Here is a 16,637-nt window from a genome sequence, read left to right on the forward strand (position 1 = left end):
AAGCTGAAGAGGGCAAAAGAAGGTTATTTTAATTAAATTTAAAAATATTTATGTGCCAATTAATGTGTAAGGCACTGTTAGGGGCAATGGAGGACACAAAATCTCATTAAAATATAGTTTTTTTCCCTCCTGAAAAAAAATGCTACCTCAAGTTCTTTTGGCATTAGATAGGCAGTTCATCTTAAGCAAAATATTAGGGACTCTGGTATTAAGCTTGCAAGCAGTAGGGCACAATCAGTGGCAGAACAATGAAGATGGGGGAGAGAGATGAGCTGATGGAGCAATGAGATAAGGAGGGGGGAAGATGATTCCCTTGTGCTGGTGAGGGTCAGCCTTGGCCGGAAAGGGGGGCCTCCTCCTCTAAGGCATAGGGCAGAAGAGGGTAAGGTAGTGTTAGAGCTCTTTGGAGGTAGAATAGAGCACAAGTGAGGATCCCAGGAAGTCTTCACTATGAATGGCATGTGCAACTGACAGAATAGGGGTATAGTTTCTGCCTTTGAAAAGTTCCTGGTCAGATGAAAAAATGGGAATGTTGGTGCTTACTTTTTGTGCTATAAGAAAAGAATAAAAGTGAAACACCTGCATCTCTGAAGGTGTTGCTTTTGGCTGCAGGTTTGTTTGTTTTTTGATGTCTAAAGAAATATACGTATCTTTTTAAATAGCTCAGATATTATATGAGTGTCTTAGTGCTCTTTAGTCATCTAGGGTTTGTGTCAGAGGTATGTTCTCACAGAGCTTTAGAGTCTAGGAAAGATGATCAGAGAGACATATATGCTGGCTCTTAATAAATGCTTGCCAATTGCACTCTGGTCTGAGATAGAAAGTAGCTATGTGCTCAGCCCGTACACACAAAGTAAAGTATTAGGGGATTTAGAGGAGAAAGAGAATTGGAGCAATTTTCTGGCAATTTCACTTGAACAAGGTCTTGAAATAAATTTGCCATATATTTACCGGAAGGCCTTGTTTTCTTCATAGGCATTATTTTCAACACAATTAGAAAATGTGATTGTGTGCTCATACTTTCTCGTCACAACTAAATAATAGTACATAAAGAATTACGAACATGATTTTGGCCACACAAATGAAGAAAGACATTATTTTGAACTGGACAGCTAGTTACTGCTTTGGCAGGACTTGGGTGTGGGCATGGCTGGGTGGAGTATCTGGATCGTGGCACTGATTTTTCCATCTTATGTATGTCAACTTGCCTTAGAAGTGTTAGTGCCTTACTACAGTATTTTAAGTGCATGAAGCCAGAATATAGGTGCAGGTCAATTGGAGAAAAGAGCTAGTAATTAGTGCTATGCTTTCACTTTTATAGTCGTACACAGGAAGCCCAATAGAGGGGAGGAGGAAGGAAATAGAAGTAATTTTGGGAGCAGAAAAAAATTCTTATTTTTTTCTTTGGAGTACTTTCTTTAAAAATAAACACATTTCAGGATCCTTCTTACCAGTGAAGAAGGGAGGCAGAATTTGCCACCTTACATATTTTTAATAAGCTATTTTTTGAAATTCTGCTTAGAAAATTATAGAAAAGACTATTGGGCTATCATAGGATGGCCCTGACAGTTCATTTATTTAAAGGCATTAGTTAAATTGTAATCACTACAGAAGTTAGAGATTTCTCAGCACTTGTTCTCATAGAACATTGTTAAGCAGGGTCTCAAGTTGAAGGGATTTCTGTTGAGGGATGTATTAACTCAACATCCTCCTGTCATCTCTCCCCTCCCCCTTTCCACTAGAAGAGGCAGCAAAGCCTGCCCACAGCCAAGCTTGATGCAGCCTCAATCTAGATGCGGCCTCTGCTGAGGTCAAGCACTCCCATTCCAGCCTCTCGAGGGCTTTCTCCGTGTGTTGCCAGTGTGCTGGTAAAAATGACTTTAAACTCTTGTCAGCACAGTTACTGGTGCATGCCTCACAGGCCCACTCAGATAAACCTGTCACAACACAGAGGCGGCTGCCGGGGAAGCGTACAAGGGCAGGCTCTAGCTTTTCATTCGAGCATCACTAAACGTGCACAGAGTGCCCAATTATTTCAGCATTATTGAGCAAGCCTACAGGAGGACCCAAGCCTTGCTACATTAGATTTTCTTTAGTAATTTGCTCAAGTACCGCTGAGGACACTTAAAGGGGCTTAAAACGGTGGCTGCAACCAGTTTCCTTCTCTGGGTTGTTAATTCAGGTTTTCTCTTTCAAATTAACTCGCACTGCATGCTGTGCAGTGATTCTGGGAGAACTGTTTAACACTAATTTTCTCAGTTTTCAGCTTTTTTGTTCAACATAACTGCTTTAACAGTTAGTCACGTATATGTTTTGATTAGAAATGCATGATGGTGCGGCCTTATGTTTTGGAGAACAAAATACAGATGCTTTATTAAAGGAAGCTGATTTTCGGCTATTAAAAGTTACTTAGATAATTTCACTATTTAAAAATTAAGTTATTTACAGTGCATTGCAAAATCCTCAGATCTAAGTCAAAAGACAACATTTCTCCATTAAACATCTTCCTCCCTCCTCTTTTGAATATATATAAAGGTTAAATCTTTCCTTCATGGGTGCTGCGTTTTCCATGATCTTATCGTATGTCTTCTCTCCTTTTATTTGGGTGGGGGCAGGTGCAGATTTAGGGAACAAGTTCAATATCTTTGTCTCATTTCTCACAGCAGCAACAACTCCAGGCCCAGCATTTATCACATGGACATGGTCTGCCTGTGCCTCTGACCCCACACCCTTCGGGGCTGCCGCCTCCTGCCATTCCACCCATTGGCAGCAGTGCCGGCCTGCTGGCCCTCTCCAGTGCCCTGGGAGGCCAGTCCCACCTTCCAATTAAAGATGAGAAGAAGCACCATGACAATGATCACCAAAGAGGTGAGCCTGACATTACCTACCTGCTGCTCATGCCATTGTTTATTCTGTTTCTCTCTGGATTTAATTTTACCATTGACTAAACAAAGGATTTCTGCTGGAAGGTAAATTAATTATTGGAAGCAGTCTTTTGCCAAAAGATACCCTAGTGGTTGGCAAGAGTTAATGGCACTCCTCCTAGGTAAGGGCTTCTGTTTCCTAGTTATTACCTTTGATCCCTTGCTACTGTCTCCTAGGTTCCCTGAGTCTAAATCAATAATCAAATTCCACAGCGCTCTGTGTTTGAAATAGTGAGTGTCATTAATAGCTAATTTTCACCAAATCTATTTTGGGGAAAGACTTGCTGATAAAGGCTCACTTTATTGTTTGACTGAATCAATTATTATTTATGAATCAGATCAGCCTATACAGTACAGTAAAAATCTCACAGGTATGAAAACAATTTTAGTAAGTCTGAGTAATTGAGGAAATACAGCCCAAATTAGGGAATCTGTTGGTTTAACTACCTTTCTCATCCAGTCTGATTACAAGCATGAAATTAACTCCTCTCTTTCTATAAAAACACAATTGTTTGTGCAGCATAATTGATTTAAAAGCCAGTTCTGCTCCTTTAGGTTGGTTACCTCTCTACACTAAAGGAGATGATGGTGCAGAGACCTTTTGATGTGACTGTATGTTTGTATGGTGCTTACTAATAATTTTTTTTTAGTTAATGGCAGAAAAGCAAATGAAAAGGTCTCTCCCAGCCTTCCTTTGTGGGAATTTACTTTTAGCACCAGGATGGTTCATTGGTTGGAAGGGTGTGGCTCATAATTAAAACCTTTCACCTACTCCTGTTGCAATGTCATTACCATGAATTATAATCCTAGGTAAATGATATTTATCACATGAAATAAATTTCCCATCTCTGATGTTAGAAGCACTGCAATATTTGTCGTCCGGTTATCTTACTGTTATGGTTCTGAGTTAAGGCATGATTATAAACACTTTTATAAGCAGGAAAGTTGATAAGAATATGAATAGGAATATCCAGCTTTAGTTGCTGAAATTGTGTTAAAGGTAGATTGGCTTTTGTGAATCTGGTTGAGTGTTATTAATAATTAATTTTACTGCAAAGTTGACATCTCTGTCATTTATGATTTAGCAGTGTTCAGGTTTGATAAATATATGCTTTTACGTAAACTAACTAGTTCTTTTCCTTTTTTCTTCTTCCTACCACTTGATCTACGTGTGTTGTTGCTGTTTTGCCTGTAGACAGAGACTCCATCAAGGTAGGACTCAAATTCACAGGCGAAGGAATGGTTTTAAGGGGCTCAGAGTGATCTTGAGTATAGTGAGTAATGGATTCGAAATTTAGAGAATGATTTGGTGGGCCTTACCAAATAGTGGTTAGCTGCATTTTTGGATTACTTTCAGTTATGTGGTTAACATTTTTGAAAATATTAGTTCCATTTCTCTATCAGAATTAGATTTGTATACCAAGATTGAATTATGAGATCTGGCTTACATTGCTCATTTTCTTATGTCTTGACATGTGAAAAACAAACAAATGGAAAAACTGTTTTTCTTCAGGTTTTGGATATAAGATAAATAATAAGGAAATGAAGTAAATAAATTAGTTTATAGGGAAATACGCATTAGACTCATAGTTTGGGAAATAATTTCATCCTACAAAACTCCTTGTCAAAACATTTGTTTAAAATTTTTCTTCACGAGAGATAATCTATAATAATAAAAGCCTAATATGCTGATTAGACCAGACAGCCGAAAGACCTTCCGGATGAAGCCTTGGCTTCAAGGCAACCCCCTTGCACAAATTTTGTGTACTGGGCCTCTAATTTTTGTGTTTTGTTTTTTTAAATTCAATAACATCTTGGTTTTCAGTATAGCAAGTTATTCTCCTTAAGTTTTGCATCTGTGTTATTTGCCTTCTCTATCTCTGAAAACAAGTTTTCAGGAACAGAAAGGTATCAAGGGCCTAATGCTTTGGATATGCTTGTGTAATACCAGAATGGAATATGCTAAGGATCCCTGATTTTATATAGTAAGCACATAAGAAAAACAGGCTACCATGGCAGGAAATGAGTAAAATAGGATGAAAATTGCTTGATCACTTTTGAGCCAGGCACAATGTAAATATGGTACTGATTATGTATAATTGTATTGTGTATGCCATTGTGTTCTGTGTAAATTAGGAAGGACAGGACAGTTCTCAGGTGATGACCAAAGTACAGATTCTGTCAGTTACTTTGTTTGTATTTCACAGTTGAATGTTTGGGAGCACAGGCAGTGAAGTTCTGTATGGAGACTAAAATCTTCCTTTAGAGCCACCTGTGCTATCACTTGGAATGCCTCTTTATTTCTGTCCTTATTCAATCAAAGGGAAGAAGGGTTTTTGCTAACGGGCTTAAATAATGGAAAATAAAAATTAATGTCTTTTACCCTTTGAGAATCTTTGTAATTTGAAAGGGCATCTGCCCACCCATAGAAATGTCAACATTTACAATTAGAACACACATTGAATTATTTAATTAATGCATTTACAGTTGTATTTTGTTACATAATATACATATCAATACCTAGATTTAAAAGCATTCTTAGACTATAGTAAGTGTTCCACCCATGTGTGCTTAGGCCAGGGGTGGGCAAACTTTTTGACTCGAGGGCCACAATGGGTTCTTAAACTGGACCGGATGGCCGGAACAAAAGCATGGATGGAGTGTTTGTGTGAACTAATATAAATTCAAAGTAAACATCATTACATAAAAGGGTACGGTCTTTTTTTTTTTTTAGTTTTATTCATTTCAAACGGGCCAGATCCGGCCCACGGGCCGTAGTTTGCCCACGGCTGGCTTAGGCTGTAGTAAGTATATGCACTGACCAGGATTAGCTGGTAGCAGCCATTGGAAAGCCTGTCTAGTTATTCTGAAGCCATAATATAAACAGTGCCTGCCTTTTTATGATAAACTAGAGGCCCAGTGCACAAAAATTTGTGCACTCAGGGGAGTCCCTTAGTCTGGCCGGTGCCTCTCGCAGTCTGGGACCTTTTGGGGAATGGCCACCTGCTTGCTTCGGCCCACTCCCCAGGGAATTGGGCCTAAGCTGGCAGTCAGACATCCCTCTGGCCCTCGGGGGATGTCCACTTGCCAGCGGGGAGCAGGCCTAGCTGCAGTCGGACATCCTTAGTGCTGCTAAGGAGGCGGGAGAGGCTACCACCACCACGGCTGTACTGGCAGCCATCAGCCTGGCTTGTGGCTGAGCAGAGCTCCCCCTGTGGGAGCACACTGACCACCAGGGGGCAGCTCCTGCATTGAGCATCTGCCCTCTGGTGGTCAGTGTGTGTCATAGTGACCAGTTATTCCCAGTCGTTTTGCTGTTAAGGTCAATTTGCATATTACCTTTTTATTATATAGGATACATACCTTTAGGCAGGCCAGTGAACTAAACAAAAGCCTCCTCTCCTGCCCCACTCGCAGAAGACTGTGAAAATATTTACACTCCAGTGCACACTTTCGTGTCAATTACATTTGATACTCTCTCACACTAGAGTAGGGTGTATTTTGAAATCATCTGTAATCATTCAGTATGAGTATGGGAGTGAGTTTCTAAATGGCTAGAAGCAAGGGGGAAAACATAAAGGAAATAGAGGTGGATGATTTTTCTTGATTTGTTATGGAATGGTAGCCACAAATAGATTCGGGGAGGAGGGTATCCTTCCCAAATTTGAAGTCATCAAGTACCGTTCTGGGCTGGCCTGTGGCTTTGCAAGGTGAAATAGTTTGCTAATTTTCTGAACCGTGTTCTGTGATGCTCAGAGAGCAGTTAGTTGCTTGTTCCATCCATCGTTCTCATCCTGTGAGTGGTTCCTGGTTAAGAGGGGCTTTTTATGATTGTCTGCTGTGTGACTTGAGATGGTTTGTATCAGCCAGAGCGTGCCAGTTGCCTGCAGCTGGAGTCAGGCTTGTATGGAATAATTTATTCATGCAGGATAATGCTCCTTAACATTTAACAGGTAATGAACGTGACATAAATTTCCTTCTTGCTTTTAATTTTTCCCTTTCCTCTTCTAATGTGCAAACAGGCAGCTCTGGTACTCTAAATAATAAGTAATTTTTGGCCATCTGTCAAAAGGAAATTTCAATACAAATTTAAATTAATGGTGCCTGAAATTTTTTATAGCTCCTCTAAAAGCCTGTAATGTGTAGAAAATTCTGAATCTGCTGGTAGTAATTAGTGTTGCATGTAATGAGGATGTGGGTAGTGTTATACAGCCCCAGTGTAACATTTTGATATGGTAGCAAAATTTTGATTTATACAAGGTTGTGGATAGGTTTAATTGTGAAAGACATTTTAAAATGTTTTCTTGATGTTACAGATTATTAAACAGAGCAGATGTCAGAATAGCTCATAAAATATAAATTTAAAGTTAATGTAAAGATTCAGGTAATTAAAGTGCTTTACCTTTAGGTGTCAAATAAAATGAAAGAAATTCACCTTTAAAAGTGTTGAGCTTTTTCCTCTTTTTTAAAAGTTCTGTGGACACTAAACCACATGCTATTGGCTTTATTGATCTTGTTTTCTATATCTCTAGTAGCCAGGTTCATTCCTAAGCCTGTTATTTGCAGGCCTGTATCTGAAGTTTTTCAACACTGGTGGTGAATGTAAATATGGACCTAAAGGACGAAGCACTGTAGGAGCCCAAGAATCAACTTATTTGGTGATAAGACACCAGAACGGTGTATGTTCTAGGGTTGTTCACACCCGCTTGTCACTTGGCTACCCAGTGACACCATGTGCCCAACAGTAAACCCCAGATTTGGGATTAAAATAGCAAGAAACAGACCATGATCCACTCTGACACCCGCTTGTCACTTGGCTACCCAGTGACTCCATGTGCCCAACAGTAAACCCCAGATTTGGGAGCTTAAAATAGCAAGAAACAGACCATGATCCACTCTCATGCTTAGTGGTAGGGTAGAAAGCCCAAAGCTCTAAAAAGCCTCCAAATAGGTTCCCATTTCTCTTTTCTGGATGGGGGCTTCTCATAGCCTTCTAGAGTGTTTAAAACCATTTCTCTCATCCGTCCCATGAAAAAGCATAAGTGAAAACCAAGGAAGTATGTTCTGAGGTGATGGGTCTTTCCCTTTCCTCCTGCCCATCACTCGTACTGAGGGCTGAGAGGTAGAAGTTGGTTGGCTACGAGTGGTGGCAGAGAGGACATTCCCACATGCTGCCAATTGCTTCCCAGTTGCTTGAGGTTCCAGCTCATGAAGGAGTCATTAGTTTCCTCACATCACTGTCAGTTTTCATTGAGTGGCTGGAATGAGGGTGATGATTCAGAGCTGTGAAGGACAAATTGCCTAAATCTCAGTACGAATTTGAAGTTGAGAAATTAGTCTAATTATCCACCCCCTTCCAAATGTCTGACAGTTCTAATACCTTCGAGCAAAAAATAGGCACCAAAATCAAGACCAGCTTGAATATAAAGAGCAAAATTCACTATTACCAGCTATTGATTAACCCTATGGCCTCTCCCATCTTGGTATTATGTTGTATGGTTTATTACTTCATAAAACCTTTATATGTAGTATCTACATGGTCCTCCTGAACATAGTAATCTCCTCAAGTCAGGTCTATGAGGGATTTGCCATGTTCTATTTGTAAAATATTGCATTAGTACCTTCCTTACCTCTAAGTGGTATTATTTTTATTATTTCATTGGAATATCTTCCCCCAAATGCTATATGGTCATCAAATAGTATGATCATTTTTCGTGACTTATACATTGCCAAATTTATCTCCAGAAACACTACCATTCTAACATGCCACATGCACTTGAGTATGTTTCCTCCAATATTGAACTTTATAGTTTTTGCAATTTTTGCTAGGCTAAGTATGAATTGTGTACTTTAAAAAATTAATATGCAGAGTGGGGCAAAAGTAGTTTTACAGTTGTTTGTAGTGAAAATAATACAATAATTAACAAATAATTCAAGGATCAACTGTTTTACATATAACAGTAAACCTACTTTTGCCTCACCCTGTATACAGTTATTTTTTAAGCTGAATACTTTTCTGTGAGTGTATATGCTAAGCTTTTTCTCCTCCTCTGTGGATTCTTTATTTTTAAGTGTTTTCATAATGATCCATTCATTACTTGTTATAAGGCAATGCCTGTTTATTCAACCCCAGCTATATTTTGGTGTATATTCTATGTAGATGGTTAAACCATCATGCATTGCTTTTATTCTTGTCTCTTTCACTTATTTTCTGTTGGCAATAAAGGTTTATCAGTGGGAAATTAGACTAGAGCTGTTTTTCTGTTCAAATTGAAGCGTATGTATGCTTCAGACCAAAAAAGAACTTACGCTGCTGTTAGTTGGTGTTACAGGTGAAAGTGGGATTTTAGTCTGAATTAACAGAATGATTACATCTTTTTGTCTCTTCTCTTTGTAAATCCAGACTTAATGGTCAGGGTTATAGTCCAGGATCTTGTGTGACCTGTGTAACTTGGGTCCACCCCCCACCCCCCCATTTTTCCTGTCTCAGAGGAATATCAGTCTGAAAAGAGGTGCCTTTAAGATGTTTACCCCTTGGCATGTACTGTGTGGGAGAATACCAGAGAAGAAACCACTTGAGGAAAGGGGAGCCAGTAGAAGATGGATGGCCATGTTGGTAGAAAAACTAAGTCTAGATTTGTATGTACATGTTAGTGATGAACAGTTTAATGAAGTTTACCAGTAATTAAGGGAGTAAAATATCTAGAATTGTATGCTGATCATCAATAAATAGAATTCTTTTTGCAACCTTTAATCTTTTCTTTTTTTAATATATTTTATTGATTTTTTTACAGAGAGGAAGGGAGGGAGATAGTTAGAAACATCGATGAGAGAGAAACATTGATCAGCTGCCTCCTGCACACCCCCCACTGGGCATGTGCCCGCAACCAAGGCACATGCCCTTGACCCAAATTGAATCTGGGACCCTTCAGTCCGCAGGCTGACACTCTATCCACTGAGCCAAACCCGTCAGGCTAATCTTTAAATACAGACTGTGATGTGTTTAAAATTCAACTCCATTTTCCAAACATAAGTATTAAGATATACTTTCAAGTACATTTTTAAGTAGGGTTTTTAAAATATATTAAGTAAAATTATTTCCTTGTAGGTGGTGTCCCTGATGCCTGTTTCCCACAGAGTGAAGTTCTTTCCCACTAAATTTTTAGCTCCTTGAGGGCAAGAATCAAACTTCTTTGTGGAAGTTCATAGGACAAATCAAGGGTTAATTTGAGAAAGGAATTGTAATAGAATTAGGAAAACCCCAACTCTGTGCTAGATATCCTGTCTCCTCCTCTAGGCAAGCTGTGTGTCAATGGGCAAGTCACTTAACTTCCTGTATCTTGAAACTACTACTCTACGCATTTGGAATGTGGATATTTTCTTATGTTATTCAACCCTATCCTAGAAATGAATTTTACAGTAAAAACCTTATACCAAAGAATATGTTTCAGCAATAAAATTAGCCATATTATTAGCCAAATAAACACAACGGTGATTATATTTTATTTTGGGTGTTGGGTTGTAGGGGAATAGTTTAGTGGTTTAAATTATGCCTTTTAAGCATTTAAGGTTTAACTGGTAATTTGAAGTTCAATGTTTCGGTACTACTGTTGCTTTTTAATTGTTTGTCGAGACATTTGTTTCTACCATGTATTTCACTTTACTTTATCAAAGAACCATCAGGAATTTTTATTTTCTGGGTTTATGATGCAGTACTTTTTCAGTATTAATTGATACCTGCCTCTGGGTATGTAAGGTTTGTGAAATGTAGCAGGTGCTTTAATTCCAGAAAATATGTTGTAATTGTTTGTCCAACAGATGAATAAATATATTTAGGGCACAGCCAGTCCGCATGTGGTGAGCATGATTGGGGGAGACATGCTTGATTGTTGTGCCCTCTTGTAGGAGTCACCAAAGCAGAACAAATATTAATTAACGGTGGGCTGGTTGTGGGGTCTGCCTTTTCAAGCTGATTTTTGGCAAGGGTGGTTTAATTCTTTTCCTCCATAAATGAACCCTCTTAGTTATAACAAACATTTTCATTCTGATGTCCAGTGTCTTTAATTTTCTTAATTAGAATGCATTTCATCTCTTGCAAAAATACTATACCATAAAGTTTTATATAACTGGCACATGAATTTCACATTTGCTTCTCAAAATGTAGATAATTCTTCCAAATAATTGTTCACCTTTCCTGTATTCTTATACTAACATTTTCCCATAAACCATTCTAGGAAAACCATAAAATCACCCAGGGGGAGTGTATTACTCTCATTTCTTGCATCCTTAAATCTACCTCTATCCAACTTAAATATTTTGTTCTACAGTGATTTAAAGTAATTCTGGGTTAAAGACTATACTTGGGGGCCAGTACTAACAAAGTTTATAATTTTGGACATGAAGAGGAGTCATATCTAATTATTACATGGCAACTGCTTTGGGACGGGATTGAACAGAATTCCGGCTTCATGAAAGAGGGCTAGAAAGATGTTTGCTAAGTAATACTTTGTGTATAATTCTTTTAAATAAACTTGCTCTTAAGTGAAAGTAATAAAATCATATTTCAAGATTAAATAATGCTCTTAGATATGACAAATCAAAACTTTAAATCTTGGAAATGATCTAAATATTGAATAAAGTATTACTTTAAGTTGATCAGATTCATTATGCAGAACCAATCGATTTATTTCTGTGTGTAATAAATTATACTGCTTTAAAAAACATTTTAAGCTTCAAATACTAGTATTAGAACTTTAATTTGTGTTTATGTGTAATAGTTGTAATAGTGGCCAAGTCCCCCCTCCCCCAGGTTCTATGAGGCCTCCAGTTTTGCTTCCTGAGAAACAGGAAAACAACAACAAAACTCTCTCTCTCTCTCTCTCTCTCTTCTCTCTCTCTCCCCACTGGCACACAGCCTGCCTGTCTTCCCTCATACTGCTTGATATTCTGTCGCCTCTTCAACCATTTGAATGTTCATGAAAAGCTTACTCTTTCCTGTCCTTTACCACCCTCTCCTTGACTGAATTGCAGGCAGTGAGAGGGACATTAAAATGGCTTAAGTATTGTAAGTGAACTTTCAAAGATAAGGAGATAAGGTGAGCTTGAGGAATTCTTTTTTATGGAAATGACTCATTAATGAATTGTGTCACACCTCAAGGATTCTTGAACTATTTTTCCCAAATTTGTACTTTTCAAGTTGCTGAATGTTCAAATGTAAGGACCAAGGAGGTGGTTAGGTAAATAGGTTAATGATGCCACCCAATGAGAGAAGCCATATAATACCACCTCATTTTTATGCATTCTTCCTTATGGTCATTTTCATTATTCTAGGAAATTTTGAGTATTTCATTCATTGGTCTTTTTTTAAACTTCTGTTTTCTTGAGCGACATTTGGCCTTTTGAACAACAAAATAAAATTGGCAATGCTAATGTTTTAAGCCAACTAAAGGAGGAAAATAAAAATGTCGCCATGGTAACAAAGCTGCTTTCTAGATGGTTTCCTAAGATATGCCTGAACTAGAAGCAGATGTCTGATTTGAGAATCTTGCCTCCTTCAATGTAAACAAATAACTTCTGGGCAGGTGTTGGAAATAATATGGAAATCCTATTAAGGGGCCCTGGGTTCCTGTCAGTCAGGAAGCCCGTGCCACAAAAGGGCTGGTTGTCACATAAAGGAGCAGAGTAAATTCTCATTAAGCTTGAGCTTTTCCCAGGAAATGATTGTCTCGGTGTGTTCTTTCTCCTGTGAATTTGAATGTAAGCTGTTGCTTCTACTGATCTATTCACTGGTTTTATTTTCTCCCTCTTCATTCCAGATCCTCCCTCACCCCATCAGCCTGTATTCTCCCCCTCAGCCACCCCTTCCCTTTAGATTAACACTTGATCTGTGCTACTGTTCTGAGAGTTGTGACATTTGTGATTTTAACCTCCCACCTTGAGTGGAGAAGGGGAGGGGAAGAGAAGGAAGGGAGAAGTCAGTCTTCATTTCTGGGCCTTTTGGACAAAGAACCAGGCTGCTGAGGCCGAGTGCTGAGAACTGTTTGGAACTGGCACAGTGAGCAGCAGCCGCAGTCCTAAATGCTGTTCTGTGTACATTTACTTGGAGTTATATTTTTTATGAATTAAGCAGAAACTATAAAAGCATGGAGAGACAGCTTTTTATGAACTTTTATAAACCTCCACTGGTAAGCCTCTAAACCTCCACCATCCGTCCAATATGGTAGCCACTAGCCACATGAAGCAATTTAAATTTAAATTAGCTTAAATGAAATGATATTGGAAACCCCAGTTTCTCAGTTGCATTAGCCACATTTCAAGTGCTCAGTTGCCACATGTGGCTGTGGCAACTGACCTACCAATGCAGAGGCAGAACATTCCCATCCTCATTGGACATTCTGTTTGATAGGAAGAGACTTGGGGCTGATAAGCTTGCTGTTTCTGCTGTTCCATCTGTGAAAACTGACTACCAAAACTGCAAAGCAAGGTTCTTCCCGATGCCCAGGAAATAAGTGGCATGTGTGTATTGTGGTTTTGTAGCTTCTGTGCTGCTCAGGCATGGCTGATGTGGTTGGCTGCACTAATATAGCGATCTTTAAATGGTTATAGGTGTTCTTTTTCCCTGTGGAACTGATTGAGCATTTTAACATGGATCTTCTCAAAATGGACCCCTAGGAGATGCATTTTAATGTTCCTAGATAGAAAGAAGTTGAGGCAGTTTGGAGGCGATGGTGGTGGTGGTGGTGATGGTGATGGTAGGGGGTTTGAAAGCTATGCATAACGATGCTCTTTATAATACTCAGAAGGTTAAATGTGGATAAACACAAAACAAGGCTTTAGAAAAGCTACACTATTATTATGCAGCATTCTCGGACTATAGCCCCCGCGACGCACTTCATAAAGCCAATAAAGCTCGAACTGGTGGTCTCCCGTTGCCCTAGCAACCGACCATGGGGCACAGAGTATGTGAAATGCATGAACATCTGTGAATTAATCTCTTTTAGTTTGTTCTTTTCTTGGCACTGATTGAGCCACTCAGGCTTGTGCCTGTGACATGGTGTGTGGAGGGGTAATCTGGAGTGGTCCCCAGGGCCTTGCCCTAAAGTGGATGGTGGAATGGCAAGTAAGGGGAGATTTATCCTGGTAGTGCATTCAGCAGTGGAGGGATTGGGCCTGACAACTCTCAGTAGGACATTATTAGCTTACTTTCTGGTGCATGGGGAAATGAATAAAAATTTTTCTAGTAAATCTGAGCATTATTGGGTTGATTGGGCTGCCCTGAAAAAATAATCTTTAGAGAAAATTGAAATAATCACTTGTGTTTATACCACAGTTATCAGGATTTGAAAGGTCTCTGAGTTATATTCTACATCGTTGTCCCAGTCCCAAACCCAGGCCCAGCCTGTGCCCTGGGGATCTCCACCCCAGAGATCTTCCCCCCAGGGATTATAACCAAACTGTATTGGACTAGTCTGAACGGGACTCCGGAATTGGCTGCCTTGTCTGGGATCTGTTTTGATAAATCGGGTAGTATCCTAGTCTGACCTTACTTAGAGAAATTTTAAACTAAACTGGTGGCATTTTTGCCCTAGGGAGAATAGAACAAACAATGACTAAATAGAGAAGCATTCAGGAGCAATCCTTAGGTTAGTTACTCCCTCTCTCCTAACAGGCTTTTCCTCACTTCTTCCCCTTTCCTTCCCTTGCCCCCCTCTTGAGACCAGCGCACCACTCTGCATCCAGTTCAGTCCCTCTTGCCCTGTGCCAGATGCTAACTTGTCACTGTTTTACTCACCCTTGTCATTTTCAACTAGAGGCCTGGTGCATGGAATTTGTGCACTGGGTGAGGGGGCGGGGGGCCCCTCAGCCAGCCTGCGCCCTCTGGCAGTCTGGGAGTCCTTGGACATCCTTAGCACTGCCATGGAGGCGGGAAAGGATTCCACCACTGCCACTGCACTCACCAGCCATGACATGAGCCCGGCTTCTGGCTGAGTGGCGCTCGCCCTGTGGAAGCACACTAACCACCAGGGGGCAGCTCCTGCATCGAGTGTCTGCCCCCTGGTGGTCAATGCACATCATAGTGACCTGTCATTTCACTGTTCAGTCAATTTGCATATTAGGCTTTTATTATACCCATCTCTTCTCTTCCTTTTTCTCCTCCCCTTATTTTTCCTCTTCTTGCATTATTCCTTAAGGGTCAACCCTTTTTCTTTCAAGGTAAGAAAGGAAGACTATTACATTTGACTCCTCACTCATGCTGGATGTGGTCTGTATGTTTAATATTTAGGATGAGAAATTTCTCTAATAAGTGTATTAAGACTAAAGTGTGAGCTGCATGCTAGTCCATTCAATTTGCTTGATTGCCATTAATAGTGAGGGCACTTAAGTACGAAGAACTACTTGTTGATCTGTGCATGTTTTCCTTTGGACATTAAAAAGGTACCACTATAGCTTTGTAGCGGAGAGATTTTCTTGATTTACTGTTAGATAACTAACCAAAAATGATTATTTTAATGGTTTCTGACTTTGAAACCTGTTGGTGTTGATAGATAAGCTTAAAAATTGAGCAATGAAGTCTAAATAAAATATTTAAAGGTAGTAGGTATTGATTTAGCAGCCAGAGGGCAAATAGGTCTGCATTGCATTATTGGGGGGACATAGTAAAGATTAGATTCAATTCCTGGCCTCAAACCATTTTTCTATTAAAGTATGGAACTGAGATAATGCTGCCTTCTGTGGAGAGTAAAATATATTAATGGATTGTTCTTCTTCATTTCTCTCAGCTTCCGGTTAGTTCTGAATTCCTTAAAAATGTGCACGTAAAACTAGCTTATGGTGATTGGAGGACTGGCTTCTGAAGGCAGTATTCCCAGGAAGCTGCCAGGGCTGATGTGCAAATACATGCAAACAGGGAGCCTTTAGCAAACATTGACAGCAGCACTAGTGGTGACCGTCTATAGATTCCCAATCTTGACCTTGCCTTTTGCTGGCATTCAGTTAGTGTTTTGTAGGAATCAGCAAAAGAAAATACTCATGTCGGACTTGTGGGTGTTTGAATCCCCTCACTTGCTTTACTGGCAGTTTCTTTTAAAAGTTTTTTTGTTGCTGCTCTCAGTAAATAGCCCCATTTCTGTTCAGATGATATTTTATTCTTTCAGGTACCAACTTTCTAGAAGTACAGCTTCAGAAATACAACAGTTAAAAGCATTCCTAGAGCCCGTTAGAAGAAAGTAGAGCCCTAACCGGTTTGGCTCAGTGGATAGAGCGTCGACGCCTGCGGACTGAAGGGTCCCAGGTTCAATTCTGGTCAAGGGCATGTACTTTGGTTGCGGGCACATCCCCAGTGGGGGGTGTGCAGGAGGCAGCTGATTGATGTTTCTCATCGATGTTTCTAACTCTCTATCCCTCTCCCTTCCTCTCTGTAAAAAATCAATAAAATATATTTTAAAAAAAAGAAGGAAGTAGAATTCTCAAGTTGTGTTTTTCATATCCTATGTTAGTATTTAGTTTTTGAAAGCACAATTCTTTATGCCCCAAACTGAAAAATTTTAGACCCTTGTAGTAAGAAGGGAAAATTCCACCACAGTGATAAATGGTAGTGAGTAAACTGGCTATGATGAAGAATGAAAATTAGTTTGAATGAGTTTGACTCTCTGTTGTTTCCTTCATCTGTGTTTGACTGTGTTAAAAGCAGTAATTTTGTAATGTGGATGTTCA

At 39.5% G+C, this 16,637-nt stretch overlaps 1 protein-coding gene across 5 annotated transcripts in view; it reads left to right on the top strand.

The window, feature by feature from the left end:
• The window catches only part of TLE4 (transducin like enhancer of split 4), a 143,587-nt gene that overhangs the window by 70,837 nt on the left and 56,113 nt on the right, over window positions 1-16,637 (top strand). For 3 of the 5 annotated variants that reach the window (XM_015567387.1, XM_015567386.1, XM_015567384.1), the window contains 2 exons: window positions 2,667-2,868; window positions 4,120-4,136. In XM_015567387.1, the coding sequence (XP_015422873.1) occupies window positions 2,667-2,868; window positions 4,120-4,136 (219 nt within the window). Of the gene's footprint in view, window positions 1-2,663; window positions 2,869-4,119; window positions 4,137-16,637 lie in introns of all 5 variants that reach the window. The other 2 variants (XM_006769021.2, XM_015567385.1) reach the window with 1 other exon arrangement.

This window comes from Myotis davidii, unplaced genomic scaffold, assembly GCF_000327345.1.
Source record: "Myotis davidii unplaced genomic scaffold, ASM32734v1 scaffold98, whole genome shotgun sequence".
NCBI classification, from domain to species: domain Eukaryota; kingdom Metazoa; phylum Chordata; class Mammalia; order Chiroptera; family Vespertilionidae; genus Myotis; species Myotis davidii.